A 19,285-nucleotide genomic window follows, 5' to 3' on the forward strand; every position below is an offset into this window, starting at 1 on the left:
ATTATAGTGGCGTCACGGGCTGTATATGCCCTTAAGAAATTATGTCCCTAAACCACCCTCAGCGCAGTTAAAGTATAGGCAGTTGCATTCTTCCCATCTAGCTGATGTGAGCTGTACCATGTATGGGTGTTATACGTTTATCTGAGCACTCTGCTCTGACATTACTGTAAGAGCAACTCTTTATGGGATGTGGGCAGCCATGATTTCTGAGGTTCTTTGTCTTGTGGAAATTTGACAAATGATGTGATTTCTGTGTTTTGATGGCTGAATGGCCAGCATCCCGGTACAAAAGAATACGCTTAAATCACACAGTCTGGACGTCTATCCTTCGCTTTAAAATCAACATGGTGGCAGGCTGAATAAGGCTTATACAGCAAAGCCTATCACGTTGGATTTGTAACACAATTGCTTCATCCTCGTTCTTTCACGCTAGCAATCTTGGCCATCGTGCATGATATGTTAATGCCAGCAGATGCTGGGCGCATGTATGCTTGCTACTGCTCACGTTGGGCTCGGCCTAACCGTTGCTGTCGTACTGTTACATTTTGGTGACCACCAGCTAAACCAGCACCAAACCAGCATGGTAATTATTATGGTCTATGTTTTTTAGCAGGTTGAATAAGCAGTGTTATAACAGTTGTGATTTTGCTATTCATTTATTAGCTTTTGGGGGATCTTGCAAAAAGACATAAATCTTGGAGCTACAGTACTTAACTCATGTTGTTTTAAAGCAGTTTTACAAAGATAGTGCCTAACTCTAGGTATATATTCTCTCTTTTAATTCTTCTATAGGCTGTTTATGAATATATGTATAAACATGTATTCAGAATAAATCCTTTTCTTCAATAGAATATGACAGCTATAGTTTGAAGTAGCCATATCTCTTCTCCTACCTAGACTTTACACTTGCAGCTCTTTTTCATATTTCTTCCCAAATACGTGACTGTATGAGAGAGCAGCCCGCACTTAATTCACTTTTAATTCTATTAAAATTCACTGATTTTAAAAATGCACGCAATAGCTTTATGGATTGCTTACGAGACGACGTTCAGCCTTTTTTGTGAAAAGCTACTTTAACTTCATGACTTTGCAGCAGTTTAGGATATCTATGCTTTTATACTGAACTCATTGAGAGAGAAAGAGAGAGAGTACGTAATGTGTGCAGACCGCGCGTGAGACAAACACAGAAAGTCAAGTATACTTTGCTACCTCTTACTCTATGTACTCCGCAGAGTCACATGTTTCCTTTCCATACAGATCAACTAATTTGTCTCGATATCGATATTTTGAACACAGCACTAATATGCAGAGTGTGACTGTATTAGTGATGAGCGAGTCACTAAAAACTCTGATCATTTAACCCGATCCCTAAAATGACTCGGGAACCATGAGCAGTGTTGGGTAAGTTGCTTAAAAAAAGTAATCCACTACAAATTACTAATTACTACTTTAAAAATGTAATTTGATTACATTACTGATTACTACATGCAAAAAGTAATCTAATTACTAATTACTTTACTTTTAAGTTACTTTGACAACATCAAATGTAAAAAAGCTACAAAGTGAAACGGTCAGAAACAAGGACGGATGAACCCAAACGCAGGCGATGACGGGGGTGAACTGAAAACACTTTATTATAACACAGACAAAACAAGAGCCCACGTGGGGGCAGAACAAACACGGAATACTGACAGATGACTTAAACTAGACTTGACTATGATTCTAACACTAGACAGAATCACACAGTAACAGTACAAAATGAACGAGCACAGGACTAAGAACACAATGGCATTAAATATGAAAAACTAAACAGGATAAGGGGAAAACAAGTGAGGGTAATGAACTAATGATTAAACTATTAACAGGGAGAAGAAGGGGGCGGAGACAAGAGACGGGACACCGAAGGTCATATTTGAATGCTTAAAGCTATTTTGGTGTGATTTGCACTCTCCTAAAATTGCTGGTCATTATGATGCAGAAATATTTGTAGATTTTATAATAAGTTACACATGTTTAACATTTCTCATTAAACATTCTACATTTATTAACATCCATCTATCTATCTATGCACATTCATTCGCGGTCGCGGAGACAGAAACTAGAGTTTTAACACGTCAACGCATTCGCGAGGGCTTTTTGGTCAAGTAAAGTTAAAGAATGTTAATATTCATGTTAGTTCGTTAAATATAACAATCAAAAGTTGTTTTGGTAATTGTTTAAATAAACATATGATTAATTAATGCAAGTTCACGCATTGAGCTCATGATTAAATAACATAGTTAAACAAAGAAAACCTTATTGTACATTAGTAATTTAAAAACACACCTGTACAATCGCTTCTGGCAGACCAGATGTCATCGCGCAAAGCCCACTTTTGTGGACATGTATTGTCTGTATTCCACTTGAATGATCAGCCACCGCTCACACAGTGTGCTCCGACGAGTGATTATGCACATGCTCGTTAACAGACGCTGCGCGCATGCTCGTTAACAGACGCTGCGAGCATGCTCGTTAACAGACGTTGCTGAGCAACGGCAAAAACGTCATTTTAAAATACATTTTAATTAATTTTTCAACACTTAATTTGTAACGCTAGTAACGTAATTTTGTTGTCATTGGTAACTGTAATCAAATTACATACATTTAAAATGTAAAGCGTTACGTTACTGCGTTATCAGGAAAAGTAATTAGAGTACAGTAATGCGTTACATAGTAACGCGTTATACCCAACTCTGACCATGAGTCCTTAGTGACCATTAACCCGAGTCAGTTGAGTCCTCCCAGATTTTGCATTGAAAATTAGAAATCGTAACACAAAGCTCTCGAATTGTTTACAACAGAATTACAACAAATAACTTTACAAAGGCTGCCATAAGTTCTATAACTTGCAACAACAAGTTAATTTACATCACCAAATGTCGACTGAGGGAACCGAGTGAGCCACAGTCTGCTATTCCGGATCATAGGACAATTTCCTGCAGCTCCCAGTACAAAGGGATGCGTGCACGCGACACTGAGTCAGTCGGTGACTCTGGAATTCACACAGAGAGTGACTTACAAATACAGAGCTTCCTGGACTACGAGACACAAGCCTTGCTCGTGCTATTAACCCACTGATTCATGTAGGCTGATTTGTTGCAATATTTGACTGGCACAATATTTTGGGTAGAAGGCTACTGCAAATGTTTAAAATACGAGGACTGCTGCAGCAGTCCGACGGGCACATGGACACACAAACAGTTGTGTGTTATGACTCTTGTTATCACTGAGTCACTCAGAGTAACGTTAGTGGTTTATTCACAGGACCCATGCAGGAGTGGGCGGCTTTGTCTAGGACTCACTATCACTATCATGTTCTTCCGCGGATGAGTGACTGAATGGCTGCATTAACCGAAGCCTACATCGTGGATCTTTAAAGTCAATCTGAAACAGGACAGTGCAGCAGGCGTAGTGATTTTACGCACTGCCCGAAAATAGTCCCTTGGCCCTTGGTTACTTTCAATAGCAGGGGACTTTTTTCAGGCGCTGTGTAATATCATTGCGCCTGCTGCAGCCATGTTACAGCAGCAAATTCCGTGATTATTACGCCAGAATAAGAGTATATTCCTAGCCATATTGGCCTAGAAAATCGCAACTTTTAATTTTCCGCCAGTCTTAGTACACGATGTAACTACAGAAGAGTCAAGTTTTAAAAGTAGTATCAAAACTCTTTGCTAAGCTATGTTAAATGTGGTACCGCCAGACCTGGAGATCAGCTGAATGGATTCCAAAATGGTAAAAATCAAATGTTTAACTGTACTGTAGGGGAGCTGGAAAATGAGCATATTTTCAAAAAAGTTGAGTGTTTCTTTATAGGCAAAGAAAACGCACTTTTCGAAAGGCACAATGCTATTTTATTGTGTTATGTAATGTCATGAAAGACACTGCAGAATGTACAACATGTGATCCCATTACCTTAATAATGTGTGTTGCTGTTGCCTGGCCTGTAATACGTAAATAACAGAGTGAATATAATGGCGCTTTTCCATTGCGTAGTACATTCGTGTTTGCGGTGTCTCAAGTAAATCTATTGTCATCTGTGCTTTGTTTTAAGTTCCCAAACTCCCTTTAAGCAGTAAAAACCATCCACAGGCTGAGAATCAGGAACATCGTACCTGTGGTGGCACATCTTCGTGGCATTTTGCAACTTAGCAAAGCACATCAACTGACGCCACAGGTGTTTGTACAAAAACTGTCATGCAAGACAGAGGTATATTGACAAAAGCAATGTGCACACTTCTATTTGTGATGGTCAAATTTGATTTTGTGACAGATTGACAAATAAATTAATGTATGGGAAACACTGCATTCCAACAATGCTCGCTCCCACCTTTTGTATGATGTCACAGCAGTAGGTGGTGCAAATATAACGACACGCCTATAATCCCTCCCTCTCTGAAGTGTTACTAAACTCAATGGAAAAGCTAACCAAGCCAAAGTAAGGTGAGCTTACCTGACCTTACCTGTGGGGTACTATGCAATGAAAAAGCACCATAAGACGTAAACTTCAGCACACTTCTTCAGATTTTTTGCATCCGATTGAAAAAGTACTATGAGTATGCATGCTCAATCTACACAGACTGCTTACTTCGGCAGAAAATAAGGTGACTATAAATTGTAAAACATAACTCGCTAAACTGGTAAGTGTTTGACATCTTTATCACAATAGCTGCTAGACATCAGACCTGCAAACTCCTCAGAGTAAAAAAGGTGACAGTGTCCGATTGGCCCAGAGAAATGTCAATTATAAGAATGATCCAATAATGTTTGGCAATTCTAGCCCGCATGGCATTCAGATAAAGGGCAGCCTCCCGACACCCCCACCACCTCAAAAAAAAAAACTCTCCAGTTCTACGCGATTCACGTGAATGACCCAATTGACCAAGAAAACGGCGATTGTCGCCGAAAAGCGACAAGTTTGCAGGTCTGTAGACATGATTTTCATAATTGCATTCACCACAACCCTGTCGCAGAAAAAATAACAGTATTATATTCATAGTATAAATAAATAAATGGATGCATAAATAAATGTGTGAAAAATATAATAATACAAAAATAAATAAACAAAAGTAGCTATACTCATTTTTATGTGTCTTTTATTTTATTGTCTGTTCTGTTTTCTTTGTACATTTACTTTTGTACTTATTTATAATTTTTGCAGGCTTGGTTCTCCATACACTTGAACATACCTCTGACAAGAAAATTATTTACAAATAATAAATCAAAGACACAAAAGGATGGAATGTGCATTTACCTTGTAGCCAGTCTACGCCCTCCTGCAAGCCATCCCCCTTTACTGCATCACTGCCACTAAAAGATAAATAACACAGAGCTTCTGTATTTAGTAATATAACAGATTTTTATATAAGCATACATTATTTTGCTCAGTCAAAGTTTTACATTTTGATTAAAAACATCAAATTACAGATAGAGTACACACATAATTTCAATTACAAAATATAGCTGTAAGCAGCGATACCGGGGTCAAGCCAAAAAGGGCACAGAATAAGGTATCATGAAGACTGTCATGATTTTAGATCTACGTTTTCAGTAGATTAAGGCAAAAATAGCCATTTGTCTAATATTGAGACCACTAGGTGGCGCTGTACAAAAACAATGGATTTAGCCTCAGGTCATGCTTGTGATGACACCAACCAAATCTGGTGTAAATACGATAAAGCAATCCAGAGATATAGCTCAAATCTCTTAACCACTATGGGCCGCCGAAAAGTTTACAAGTGCTTACAGAACATGACGCTGATGAACCATATCAAGTTTCGTAATGATACGCCATTGCATTTGTGAAATACTGAAGTTAATGAGAAAATAAAAAATGGCCGAAATCCAAAATGGCCGACCAAAAACCGTTTGGTATTGTTTGACTCAGAATGCCTCAAGGAATCTAACAAGACCACTTTCATGACTTTAGACTCAAGTAAAAATTGCCATTTTTCAAATCTCCTGACCACTAGGTGGTGCTGTGACGAAACTGTGTACACATCCTCAGGTCATGACTGTCACCAAAACTACCAAGTGTTGTGCCAATGCACTTAACTTTGGCAAAAAAAAGCCTCAATCCGTTTTTTTCGTGCTCTACGTAAAACTCGTTGATGCGGTATATGAAAAGGGTTGGCAAATCGACACGAATTCCATAACTTTTTGCCCTGAGTGTCTCTAGATGGTGCACAACAATTTTTCTGCAAATCTGACAAAAGCTCTAGAACGAGTTTGAAAAAGTATGTTTTACGAACAATTCAAAATAGCAGAAAAAAATTAATGACGGAAAATGACGTCGCAGGGTGCATTGGAATCGTCATGACCCAAGGAATCAGAATAAACAGAAAAGAAGAATTTCATTTCTAGGACTTACGGTCAGAAGTTATAAGCAAAATCTTAAGTGCAACTTTGGGCAGTTGGTTGCACTAATTTGCTGTAGGAACTATTTGGACTGTCCTCTATCAGTGTGCCAAATTTCATAACTTTCCTACGTAAGGTTCTATGGGCTGCCATAGATGCAATGGCGGAAGGAAAAGGAATAATAATAATAAATATAGCTGCAAGCAGCAATTACCGGGGTCAAGCCAAAAAGGACACAGAAGAAAGTAAAGTTGAGTTTGGATGAGCAGTTTAAACAACCTAGGAAAATCTCTTGATTCGAGACAAAATAATATAACAGTTATCAGCAAAAAGCTGTGTTCTCATTCAATGAAATCTCTCCCTCTCTTCTCGAGGAGCATTGACAACTAGAACACTGAAGGAAATGTGAGAGGTGCTTGCAGTGGCAATACTCAGCTCACAAAATGTTACAGTGTTCTTAATAGCGGCTTTTGCACTATCGGGCCTGTGCGAGCCAGGGCTTCAAACGGGCCTCACGGAGCCAATAGCCTCAGACCTCCAGCTGTGTAGCCAAAATCACGACGCGTTTGCATTGTCAAGCCAATAGCGCCGCAGCGCTTCAGAAAACCACGCCCTTAATACGCCTACCTGGATGTAACGTCACACAACTCCGCCTGTTTTACCGTGAGAAAGTCACTTTAATCTGACAGGAGACGGGAGTGAGATCGCATCATCATACAACAAACATAAAGAACATAACTGAGGCGGCTGTTTGCACGGTGAAAGCCAAGATGAGAAGATAGAGATGTTTGCTCCATCCGTGGTGTTACTCTTGAAGTTTATGTTGGCTGCACACGAGCGATCTCACGACGAGACAATATCAGATCAATAAGCAGTAGTAAACTTTATGAAGTAGGATAATTACATATAAAGCGTTCATCTACCTAAAGTGCCATTATACACAATATTTTAAAGAATATAACGAGTCCTAGTTATACATTTATGTAAAATAATCTTATTTTAAAATACAGGTATGCACGTGTGTCTAAATATGTAACGTTAAGTTTGTAATTATAGTTCTATGGCGATGTAAACATACACATTATAAGAGGTGTGATATCTTTAATCATGAAAACGTTAATAGTTGAGCATCACATGAAACACAAGGTAACTGTCTAATATCTATTTCAATAATGTGTCAATCAATAAATACTTTTGTCTATAAAGAACTGCCTCGAATAGCTGAATAGGACTGAAAATCACTTTACTTGCACCTCAAAAATCAAAACGTTTGAGAAATCATTAGAAAATCTACTCGTTAAGAATCAACTCTGAATATACACAAGTATTTAAAAAGCTATGTTACAGTGGTTAAGTTAATGATGGTTATATTTACCATTTTGTTGCATCTTACCATTTCTGTGTTTCAGATGTGATCCTTATTAAGTTATCATTTTCAATAAACTGACAAGCAGCCGTAGTAATAATAGCGTGGTACTTTATTTACATATGAAGTTTATATCAGTGCACAAACAGGTGTATTTAAAGACATCTCCTCCGAACGGATTTCAACATCCATGGCTCCTGTCGTCTCATCATCATCATCTTCGTTTCATCTCCTGCTCTTGCATCTGTTGTTGTGTCATCTCTCATATACAAAATAAAAACTCCTGGATGACAAACTGAAAGCTTTACGTTGGCATTTTTTCTGTAAAACGGACACAAAAGAATAAAGCAGCACATGTGATGTTTTGTATAAAGGGTTTGTAAATACACATACAGTATACCCACGTATGAAGTTTTCTACATTCATATAAGAGTTAAATTAATCTCCAAAATACCAGAAAGCATGGCTATGACTAATATAATAAAACCATGGTTACTTTTTCTAAGGGCTGACTAAAAAATTAGACAGAGATGACAATATAACACAAAAAACACAATAAACACCCATGTAAGACACTTATGCAATCGTTATTCGTATTGTATTTTAAGTGTTTTGTATGCAAACGTTATGTAGCATGTAAACTTACCGACTGTAGACACCATTGTGACTCGAGTGATCGCTTCTTTAATACATGGACGATGAAATGATGATCCAACACACATCTTTAATTTCTCAGCACTGTTGCACTTTAAACACTTTGTTCTGTGCCCGAAACTTTATAAACTTCTCCCGAACTGGTAGCGGTGTGCGCCGGATCCTTACGTGGCGAGTTCGGCGTTGTAATGCGTCTTTGTTTTTTACATATGCAGATCGATTCTTCAGTCCGAAGTACAAACATAGCAGGCATCTTCCGTTAAACAGTAAATTACTGGTGATTCCGATTATTTTTAAAGTTTTAAATCTGCAGACAGATGGATGCGCATCTTGCCAGAGACTCAGATAAACTCCGCCTTTGACCTTTACCACTCCCCTAGCCCCGAGAAGCCCGCTCTGGCCCAAGGAATTCGGCGGGCCAGAAAAGCCGGGCCTTAAGCCCCAACGAAGCACCAGTGAAGCACGATCATGCCCCGGAAGTGACAATGCAAACGCCACAGGCCTCGGCAGGCACTGGCACGCCCGCTTGAAGCCTGATAGTGCAAACACGGCTAATGAGTCAAAAGAGCCATTCCCATGTCTATATGATGTTCTGATGCAGAAATATAGCTCTTGCAAAAATGGTAAGGTATTCTCCTTTGTTGCTAGGGAGTGAATTGGCAACCACCAATGATTAAACTCCAAGCCATTAAATGATTAATCCATGATGACTCAATGTTTTAGTTGTACTGTAGCAGTAGTTTTAGGCAGAAAATATCAGATTTCTATCTCAAAACCACCAGGTGGCGCAATAACAAAATTGTACATGCAACATCAGGTCATAACTGTGTTACATCTAGTTTATGACTATACACTTTAGTTTAGTGAAGAAACACTTGTGGTAATTTTTAGTTTTTTGCAATTTTTGGTCATTTCTTCTTCGTTTATTTCTTAATGCCATTCCAGCATCTACGGCTATATTCGTGGCGAGAACCAGTTAATCCATACACGGGTTGGGGGAGGGACAATTTGGTATCTCTATAGCTTGCATGTTTTTTGTCTGTGGGAGGAATTTTTGCCATTTCTGATGGAAATATTTATATAACGCCAATAGAGTTTTTGTTCAGAAGGTAATGTAGTGAAGGTGATGTTCCTCCTATGGTAGTTTCGAGTCGATCAAAATAACGCTCTCCGAGTTATTCGGCCGTGTTTTTTTGCTGCCCAGGGCTAACCGTAAGACGAATTCTGGCATGTTTGTTATCGTTGGACTCTGCAACTATTCAAGACTCCTAAAAATCAAGTCCCGTGAAAATACGTCCATGGCAGCCAAAGTTATAGGCACGTAAAACATTCGTCTGACCACTAGGTGACGTTGCAATGAAACTGGGCATGCACCCTCAGATCCTGACCGGCATCACAATTACAAAGTGTCGTGTCAATAGGCCTAAGTTTGGCACAGATACAGAATAAACCTTTTTGCCCTCTACATAAAATTTGTTGACGCACTATACAACAACGGATTGGTTTATCAAAATTCTTTTAAAAACTTTTTGACTTAAATGCTACATACCGATTTTCGTGGCAATCAGGCAAAAGCTCTAGGAGAAGTTCGTAAAAGTAGGTTTAATGAATAATTCAAAATGGCGGAAACATTTTCATGACAGAAAATGACGTCATATCGTCCAATCGAATCGTCTTGAGCCAAGAAATTAGAGGAAATAATTTTGTGTTTAGGACTTACGGGTCAGAAGTTATAAGCCAAAACATAAGTGCAAAAGAGCTAGCGGGTGGCGCTAGCGGGTTAGAGATAGAGACTCCAAATTTGCTGTGGAGACTTTTTGGGCAGTCCTTTATAATCGTGCCAAATTTCATAACTTTCCTATGTATGCTGCTATGGTCGCAATGGGGGAAGAAGAAGAAGAAATCTAACAGATACAATACAAAATTCTACAAAATTCGGATACAACGGATACAAAAATTTGGGCTTGACCCCTAATAATAAGAAAACTAATGGATACAATAGGGGTCTTCGCCCACGGAATCTAACAAGACTCTGAGCAAAAATAGCAATTTTCTTATCTCGTCACCACTAGGTGGTGTTGTAACAAAACGGTGCAAGCACCCTCAGGTCATGACTGTAATGACATATCGTCGCTGCCCGATGAAACTCACGTATGTCAAAAACGGTTAGTTTTCAGGAAGTGAAAAAAACACTGTATATCAAAAGCAGTTGAATGTAACGTTGTCATTCTTGGTACGGCTTCTTTACATGTAACCATATTCTTGCCAGTGTAATGATATAATCCACATTTGACCAAAATTGAGTTTAAATGGACATACTTGCATATTTTACAGTAATGGTGGTCTATACGCGTTCTTCTGATCATTAATTAGAATGGCCAAGTCGCGTTTTATATTGACAGATGAATACGCTCAGTTTATTAAATAGCCTATGTCTTAGTTAAATACGCTTACTTTATTTAATATTAATTATAAATGTATTAAATGTCTCTTGCAAGCTATGAAGGGACAATGAATCAATACACTGACATGGTAATGCTAGACAGCAGGGGCGTTAGTTTGTGTTGAAAAGTGGTGGGGACAAAATATCAGATAAAAAAAGCTTACTGCAGGACAGGGAAAATATTGAATAACGACGCATCAAAAATGGGCATAGCGTTGACCAGTCAACAACAAGAAAATACTCATCATAAAACCCTCAGCAATGTCGACTGCACACATGCAACAGTCCCTGCAACACCAGCTCAATCGAACAATGCCAAAGCACCATACCGTAGAAAACAGCAGCACGTTTAGTCAATGATTACAATGAATTTCATTACATATGTACAAGAAAACACACCATAAGCATACAACGCAACATATGTGACCCTGGACCACAAAACCAGTCTTAAAGGGCGTTTTGCAGGTAAAATTTTTCAACGAATTTGTGCAATTTGCTTGTTGCTAATAAACATTTAAACTGTTATCCATTGTATTTTATGTTGTTGAGTATCACAAAACCCGAAAAAGTATGAAAAAGTACAGCGGTTTGCAATGATTCTCCTTTCCCCACAACGCACTGTATGACGTCACGCTGGGGAGAGAATTTACCAAAGCAGCCTTGAGAGCATTGAGAATGACTATAGAACTACGAGTAAAGTACAGTTCTGATAGCGCAGATTATTTAGATAGACAGATAGATAGATAGATAGATAGACAGATAGACAGATAGACAGATAGACAGATAGACAGATAGACAGATAGATAGACAGATAGACAGATAGATAGATAGATAGATAGATAGATAGATAGATAGATAGATAGATAGATAGACAGATAGACAGATAGACAGACAGACAGACAGACAGATAGATAGATAGATGGATAGGCTAGTATAGAGAGATAGGCAGACAGCCAGATAGCATAACGTTAGCATATCTTCGTGTAGAAAGTAAACAAACAATTAACATACTCGTGCATGCTGGCTTGAGGGGGTCCATGATCCTGCCTGAAATGGGTGTAACTTTATGCGATCTTCAGCACAAACGGTTTTGGCAGCATGTCTCTAATTCTTGAAGGTGAGTGAAGCACGTCACGTCTGTTCGCGGGTACCAGCGACCCAAACGCACTCACTTTCTTACAGCCAGTAGCGGAATGGCAATCGGGAGAGTCGGGACTTTCCCGGTGGGCCGATCTGATAATAGTTAATTTCGAGTTATATTAGCAACACCGTCTGGCGGCGCGATGTGCGGCCGGTTCCCGCAGCCCGCTGGTCAAACGGCAGCCTCTCTGCTCAACAAAGTATATAAAAGTGCTCAACCTGTTCGGCAGGTCCAAACATGTACAGGATTTATAAAAATACGGTGATCAATGAGCAGTTCCTCCTCAAATGGCATAGCCTGTCGTGATGTAAAAAGCCGCCGAACGCCTGTTTATTACAGTATGTATGCGGTCAGATCCGAGTGTGCTGCAGCTGCTGACTGCTGATGCGTATAAAATGATCGTGTGATTCGTTATAATCGCATAAACAATATAACAAAGCATCCTTTTATTTCACAAAACAATATATTTGAGATATTATTTGATAGACTAGTAAGTGTGGATTAAGGATGTTTAAAAATCTCTAGCCTGGTGGTCAGGACATGAATGGATCAAATCAGCAGATTTGCGAAGTTTTATTTATCTCCACATATATCATAAATAATTATTAGCATGGTAACTTTGCAGTATAACACATTATATATTTCCTACGATGTATATATGATTTCCAAATTATATACGTAAGTATTAAACAGCAATAAATGTCTCATCTATCTCTATGGCTCTGGCTGAGTCTTTCTCCACTTCTCCCCAACTTGACGTCATCGCAGAATTGCTTTAAAATAACCGTTAATACCAAAAACGTAAAAAAGTGGTCTTTAAGACCATTTTTGAGACATTTTAAAAATTATACACATATCTTAAGTGATTTATGTACCCATTAATCGACAGTGGTGGTTAACCTGCAACACGCACTTTAAGCATCGCTTGATTTTTCAGAACATTTTAACCAAACGCCTTCAAAAAGTGGTGGGATGTCCCCAGCGTCCCCAGTGTAAATAACACCTATGCTAGACAGATACTTTGTTTGCACATTCCTATCGTAATTTAGTCACCTCCTAGACAGTGGCGGATGCAGAACGTGACATATGGGTGGGCATGGATTAAGTCCGGGTGGGCCTGAATCTATGGGCATCACTTTTGAATAAGAAACTATAACAAGTCTATAAAATTCGTCAAAACTTCAGAACACTAATTTAAACAGCATACACAGACACCCGAACTGCACATCACATTTTTGACATTATTGATACTTTAAATTGTAATGCAACTTGACATTTATTAAGCCTTTTTGGTAAAAAAAATATTGGGCTCTCATAGCCTACAAAAAAGAACCTGCACACAGTGACAGGAAATATAAATGAACCCCAAAAAAAACTTTTTTAAATAACCTATTAAAGTGTTTAAATAAATACGGTTACTAAATGCTTAAAATGAAGCTTCTAACATCATATTCTCTTCATGCAAATCACTAAAAATATATTTTCGTTCTCACATATTTAAGTTAACTTACTAAATAAAGAAAGAAAAAGGGAATTGCTAGAATAATGTTAGACTCTGGGGTTAAACGAAATGACAAATAAAAAAACATTTAATATACTTTTTGATGAGCACCAGAGCAAGCCTACTCGTGAAGAGCGTAGCGAGGAGCGCGCATATCAGACGTGAACGAAAGGATGACGCCGAATTACTTACAACATAATTACCTAACTAAATCTGAGAGAATGCAAACACATTACAATATTTTTTCCTCCGCCCGACGGCCAAGGCGCATAATTTTTTTTTTAGCCGACAGGAATTCGCCATAGCCCGTAATGGACGTCGGGCAAGCGATTTTGCGAGGTTTGTTTTGTAGAAAGACTTTCTTTAAAGTGAATTTCGTTTTGTATAAATTCTATCTTAATATTAATCAATGTTTGATCAAACAATTGCCTCGATTTAATAAATAAGAAGCAAACCAAGAACGTCTGTGGTGTGGATTGAAGTGAACCCACTATATTTCCGCAGCCTACGTCTTTCTGCTTTAATGCATTTCTTAAATTAATGTCTCAATTACACAGTAGGCTTATAGGTTGTTATGATAGGCTATTTGTTGCTTAAAAGCAATAGGCTACATTGTATAAAGTGTAGCAATAAACGTGGCGTGACTTATAGTGCTGCTATATCGTTATATCAAACAACATCACTATGATCAGATGTTTTCTATCTATTTTTTACCCCGCTGTCATATTTGTTGTGTGTTTATGTTATTGAGAGGAAAGCGCGCAGCACATATTTATAACGTGTTGTTATTCAAAATACGTTTTCTACTTGTTTGCAAAAAAAGTTCTCAAAGTGATCATGGCTGAAAGCTGCTCGGGAATATTTCATTATAACGCAACATTCAACTGCTTTAATAGTTTTTAAATAGTTATCAGGCTTACTTATAATTTTACTGTTTTTAACATAACATGCAATAGATAAATTACACCACATTAAGTAGTATACATGTCTAACTATACAGAGTAGTATTTTTTACATTTCTGATTGGGCGGGCCAGCTGTCAATCTGGGCGGGCCCAGGCCCGCCCATAGCTCCGCGCCTGCTCCTAGACGTACGTCTGGCGTCAGGGGGAACGTTTACCTCGATGAAGGAAAGTCATTGTCTCACCAGGCTATGTTTATTCGGCTATATCCAGTGCTGAGCTTCGATGAAACTTCACAGGCGGGAGATACGCGGCGTGATTGACAGCTTTGACACCAAATAGATATACGTGAAAATCAGATGACATGATTTCACAACTTTTCATTGGCCATTTAGGTATGTGACGCATACTGTATACGGAAATGAACCTGGACATTCAATCCGCCGAAAAATCTCAAAATCGGCAAAATGGACATACGTGGTTTTCATCGGACAGCGACGATATACTGTACCAAGTTTCATGTCAATACGCAAAAGTTTTGCAAAGATACAGTCTCAAATCCATTTTTGCCATGCTCCCCTCAAACCAACGATGCAGTGAAAAAAGAATTTAATTTCTAGGGTTTACGGATCAGAAATAATAAGAAAAATGTAAGTAAAAGTTTGGACTGTTGTTGGCGCTAAAACGCAAGTTTTTTTCCTACAAAAAAAAAGATAAAATTCAAAATGTCTGACACCCAAAATGGCCGACAGACCTAACTTTGCAGTAGTTATAAGATATATTTTTCAAATCTCATGACAACTGGCGCTGTGATGAAACGGTGCACGCACCCTCAGGTCATGACTGACATAAAAATTACCAAGTGTCGTGTCAATACACTTAAATTTGGCGAAGATACAGCCTCAAATACGTTTTTTTGTGCTCTGCGTAACATTGAATTGGTATACTGAAATGGATTGGCGAATTGATAGGAAGTCCATAACTTTTTGTCTTGAGTTTCTCTAGACGGTACATAAAGTCCAAAAAGTATTTTTTACAAATGGCGAAAAAATTGTCATGACATAAAATTTTGTCATTGGGTCCAATCGAATCGTCTTGAGCCAATGAATCAGAGGAAACTAAATTTTCAAGACTCCAAATTAGCTGTGGTGACTTTTTGGACTATCCTCTATCACTGTGCCAAATTTCATAACTTTCCTATGTACACTTCTATGGGCTGCCCTTCACCCGTTCTGGGCTTAACCCCTAATAAAGATAATAATAAGAAAAAAACGAATGATTTCGATAGGAATCTTCACCCGTTCTGGGCTTGACCTAAAACATACACCTAAAATCAAGGTTAAAATTTATATGTATATAAATGTTGCATATCATTGTTGTCCGAGCAAAACCTCATATCTCCCAAACCACTACCGTTCTACAGTTGTTTTTTAAATTAATTAATCACTGGTCAAAGTTGATATTGTGATTTTATTTATGGCGAGACTTGCACATTACCCATTGCTCATGCAAAAAAAAATGAAGTCCTACGCACAAGCTATAAAACTCTATATGACTTGATGATAAATGCAAATAAACTTGGCTTCTCAAATACATGAAACATTAGCCTTTAGTGTTTGTTTAGTAAAGATGCCGTACATATTCATTGAATTAGTTTATTATTTTCCTTTGCACACATTCAGAACTCCAAAACGTGTGCGGCACTCCATTCACCACAGAGGAAGGGAGGAATTTCAAGGTTTTACCAACAGTATCGGGAACCAATAGAGTATTGTGGTTTCGTCACAGGTTCATTTCAATACATTTCAATTGTTAAATATTCGCAAAACCTACATACTGACATAAAGGGGATCAACAGAAATGACCAAAATTGGAGATACAAAGCTACTGAAATCTGTATCCATAGAAACATGTCATTTAAACACTTTTTTTTCATATCATGTCACATTGCGGGACACTGCTGTTGATGCCAGCCATCCAGTTTCTGTTTTCTTACCAGATATGCCAGGGTTTGTCCCTAATATTTTCCAGACACAACAGTTGGGAAACCTTTACAGCAGATAATGCATCTCTGAGGTCCATCTTGTTGGCGAAGAAGAGTATGGGTAGCCTCCTGTGCTTAATGTCTCAATACAAAAATAGAAAGAGAGGTGCTCATTAGGAATGCTCCAGATTTTTGCAACCGATACAGATTATCGATTTGTTCTCTTCGTGATCGGCTGATACCGATTCTTCAAGCTGATATGCAAGCTCTTTAATGACTGTAACTTAACAATTTTTCTAGATAAAGTAATACCACAGATGTTGCCTTTTTTATATTACTTGTAGTAATTGGGTATATTATTGCTTTAATAGAGAACCAAATAAATTAGCACAACAAATATTTCTTCTGCAAAGAGAAATTTTATATGCCCTTAAAAAGGCTTATGTCAGTTAAAAGTAATGAAAATAAAACACTTCAGTCTTTACTGTATGAATTAAATATACACGCATTCGTATGAAGTACAAAAGTTCTTCAGTAAAGAGCAAAGAGTGATTTTATTGAGAGATGAATTAGGTTACTTTAGCTTTAAGACATGAGAGACATCGCTTGGTACACGTGCACTGATGACAGGCTGCTGTGTAAGATAAGAGCAGCTGTGAGGAAAATGAAAGTTTTAACTGTCAAAACTTTAAAGCGCATCCAAATAACACACTTTCGGCAGGAGGATGCAATTGTCCGCGATAGATGTGTGTTATATACGCTGTTTGATTGGGATGTGAAGATGCGTCGTGCTGTTAGGATTGGAACGCGTCCTCATAGAAAATATAAATATCTCTGTAAAGGCAGAGAGAGAAATACAAATCTGCACGTCGCACATGAGCGACTGGTTATGAAAATGCTTGAAAATGATATATTTGATTAGAGATAAAATCCTGGCTTTCAAGATATTTGTGGGTGGATGAAATAGACAGCAAAAAAAGAGAAAGAAATACCAGGATGATTCAAAAGCGTATCCAATTCCTCCTTTGCCACCACCATTCTTAGTTTATCTCCGCTGTCAATTACAAATATAATGGCATGACCCTCCTTGTAAAAATACAACACATGTCTCAGAATACAAACCATACAGAATAATTTCAAGCTGAGTGGTGGCACTTTTTCTCAATACAATCAACCAGACTGTACTGTTTTGAAAGAACAAATAGAAGAAACTCCTTGTAATAGTGTTCCCACAAATTTCTGTACCTCCCCTGCCCCGACATGTCAAAGACTGTGAATGAAAGACTTTAGAAAGAGAAAGACAGTTATTGTATAATACAGAAGTGACTAAATAGAGACAAACTGCTTTTAAATTCTAAATCTGATTTGACACTTAACCATAAAAAGCTCATTCAAGGTTCACCTTGAGGTTTTAAACTTTTCTATGCTGAATCCAATGGTTGGAACAATGTCTTGAGCCTGAGCCTGCAAGGAGGTAAAACAATATTGAAAGATCACCGTTTTACAACAGAGCTTCAAAGTATTACTTTGGTAAACAGGAACATGGCATACACTAGTGGGTTTTAGTTGGTTGATTATGGTAGTTTTCCCACTGTTGTCCAGACCCAAACACAATACATTTACTTCTTTCTTTTTCAGACCCAGCAAACCCGCAAGCTTGTCAAAAAGACCCATTTGCTCTGTCCGTTAGGAAGTTTCTGGAGAGAGATAACATCAAAGACAAGCTTCATTAGATTACTATTCATTACAGAGAAACAGAGGCTGATAAACACAGATCCTCGTGCGCATACGTTTTACTTGTTGCGTTAAAAATAAACAGGGTTATGATGTTTATTTTGGTGATAGGTACACAAAATGTACGAGAATGTACAGACTTTAATCCTCTGAGCTTATTAGCAGCCGGGCTAGCGATGCACATACGAACAAAGCTAAACCAAATCTTTCATTTCGCGTTTGTTTATCTTACACACCCAGCAACGCCATCAAAAACACAGTACGCGAAATCTAAAGACTCGAAGTTATGCTTTTGCAGATTAAGGCAGTAACGTTAGTTAGCTGGCGGGCTAACGTTAACCTGGTTAATCTGTCCGTTTTACAAGCCAAGATCTTCTTTTTACTCCTGTTCTATATTGTCTGTGCATTGGTTAAGAAAAAAATGTGCATGCAGAGGTATCGATCATTTGATTCGTGTGATTTAATGTCTAGATCAGATGTGGAGAATTGTATTACACTTAACGTTACCTGCGTCCTAGACGTCTCGCTCTCCACATGCCGCTGCTAGGAGACGATGACGCTTTCCTCCAACACTTCAAGAGCGACATCTACTGGAGAACATCAGAACCATAGACATTATATACGTAGACACTGAGCTGACGTATCGCGCAGCCGCCATCTTGGATGGGTCTCCAGTGCGCTCCCTTGCATTCATTTTTAATGAGGATAATCATAACTCCCCTAATTTTTACCGGATTTTCACACGGTTTGAGTTGTTATAAGCGGCAGAGATTTAGTTATGATACAGGACGCTGTCACACATTGAAAAATACTGCTTTCATGCTAAAAAACTTTGTATTATGCTCTTTAAGTATGGCATATTGACAGAGGCAGACACATAAGTATTTTACTTTCTACATAAAAGTACATTTTCAAGTATCTGTATTTTATCAGTGTTTTTCTTTGGAAAACTTATATTCCAAAGCATATTATCATAATTTTTACTCCACTACATTTCATAATTTCAAGTTTTTGGTTTATCTACTTTTTTTTACTTTTACTTAAAAAGTACTTTAGTACACAATTTTTATGTAATTTTTACGTAATTAGGTATTTTACGTAATTAGGTATTAATATAAATGAATTGAGAATGAATTGGCTGTGAGAATTTTCATTCCAAATGGCG

General features: G+C 38.0%; 1 protein-coding gene across 4 annotated transcripts in view; it reads right to left on the reverse strand.

Moving 5' to 3' along the window:
* The window catches only part of arl6 (ARF like GTPase 6), an 85,544-nt gene extending 66,784 nt beyond the window's left edge, over window positions 1–18,760 (reverse strand). For 2 of the 4 annotated variants that reach the window (XM_073863285.1, XM_073863288.1), the window contains exons 1-6: window positions 18,628–18,760; window positions 17,789–18,083; window positions 17,598–17,670; window positions 17,379–17,469; window positions 16,399–16,528; window positions 5,294–5,349 (exon numbers count right to left, since the gene is read on the reverse strand). In XM_073863285.1, coding sequence (XP_073719386.1) covers window positions 5,294–5,349; window positions 16,399–16,528; window positions 17,379–17,469; window positions 17,598–17,670; window positions 17,789–18,060 — 622 coding nt within the window. In that variant the 5' untranslated portion in view covers window positions 18,061–18,083; window positions 18,628–18,760. Of the gene's footprint in view, window positions 1–2,273; window positions 5,004–5,293; window positions 5,350–16,398; window positions 16,529–17,378; window positions 17,470–17,597; window positions 17,671–17,788; window positions 18,084–18,627 lie in introns of those variants that run through there. The other 2 variants (XM_073863292.1, XM_073863290.1) reach the window with 2 other exon arrangements.
* Window positions 18,761–19,285: the final 525 nt, after the last annotated feature.

The sequence above is a fragment of the Misgurnus anguillicaudatus genome, chromosome 3, assembly GCF_027580225.2.
Source record: "Misgurnus anguillicaudatus chromosome 3, ASM2758022v2, whole genome shotgun sequence".
In the NCBI taxonomy this organism is placed as follows: Eukaryota; Metazoa; Chordata; class Actinopteri; order Cypriniformes; family Cobitidae; genus Misgurnus; species Misgurnus anguillicaudatus.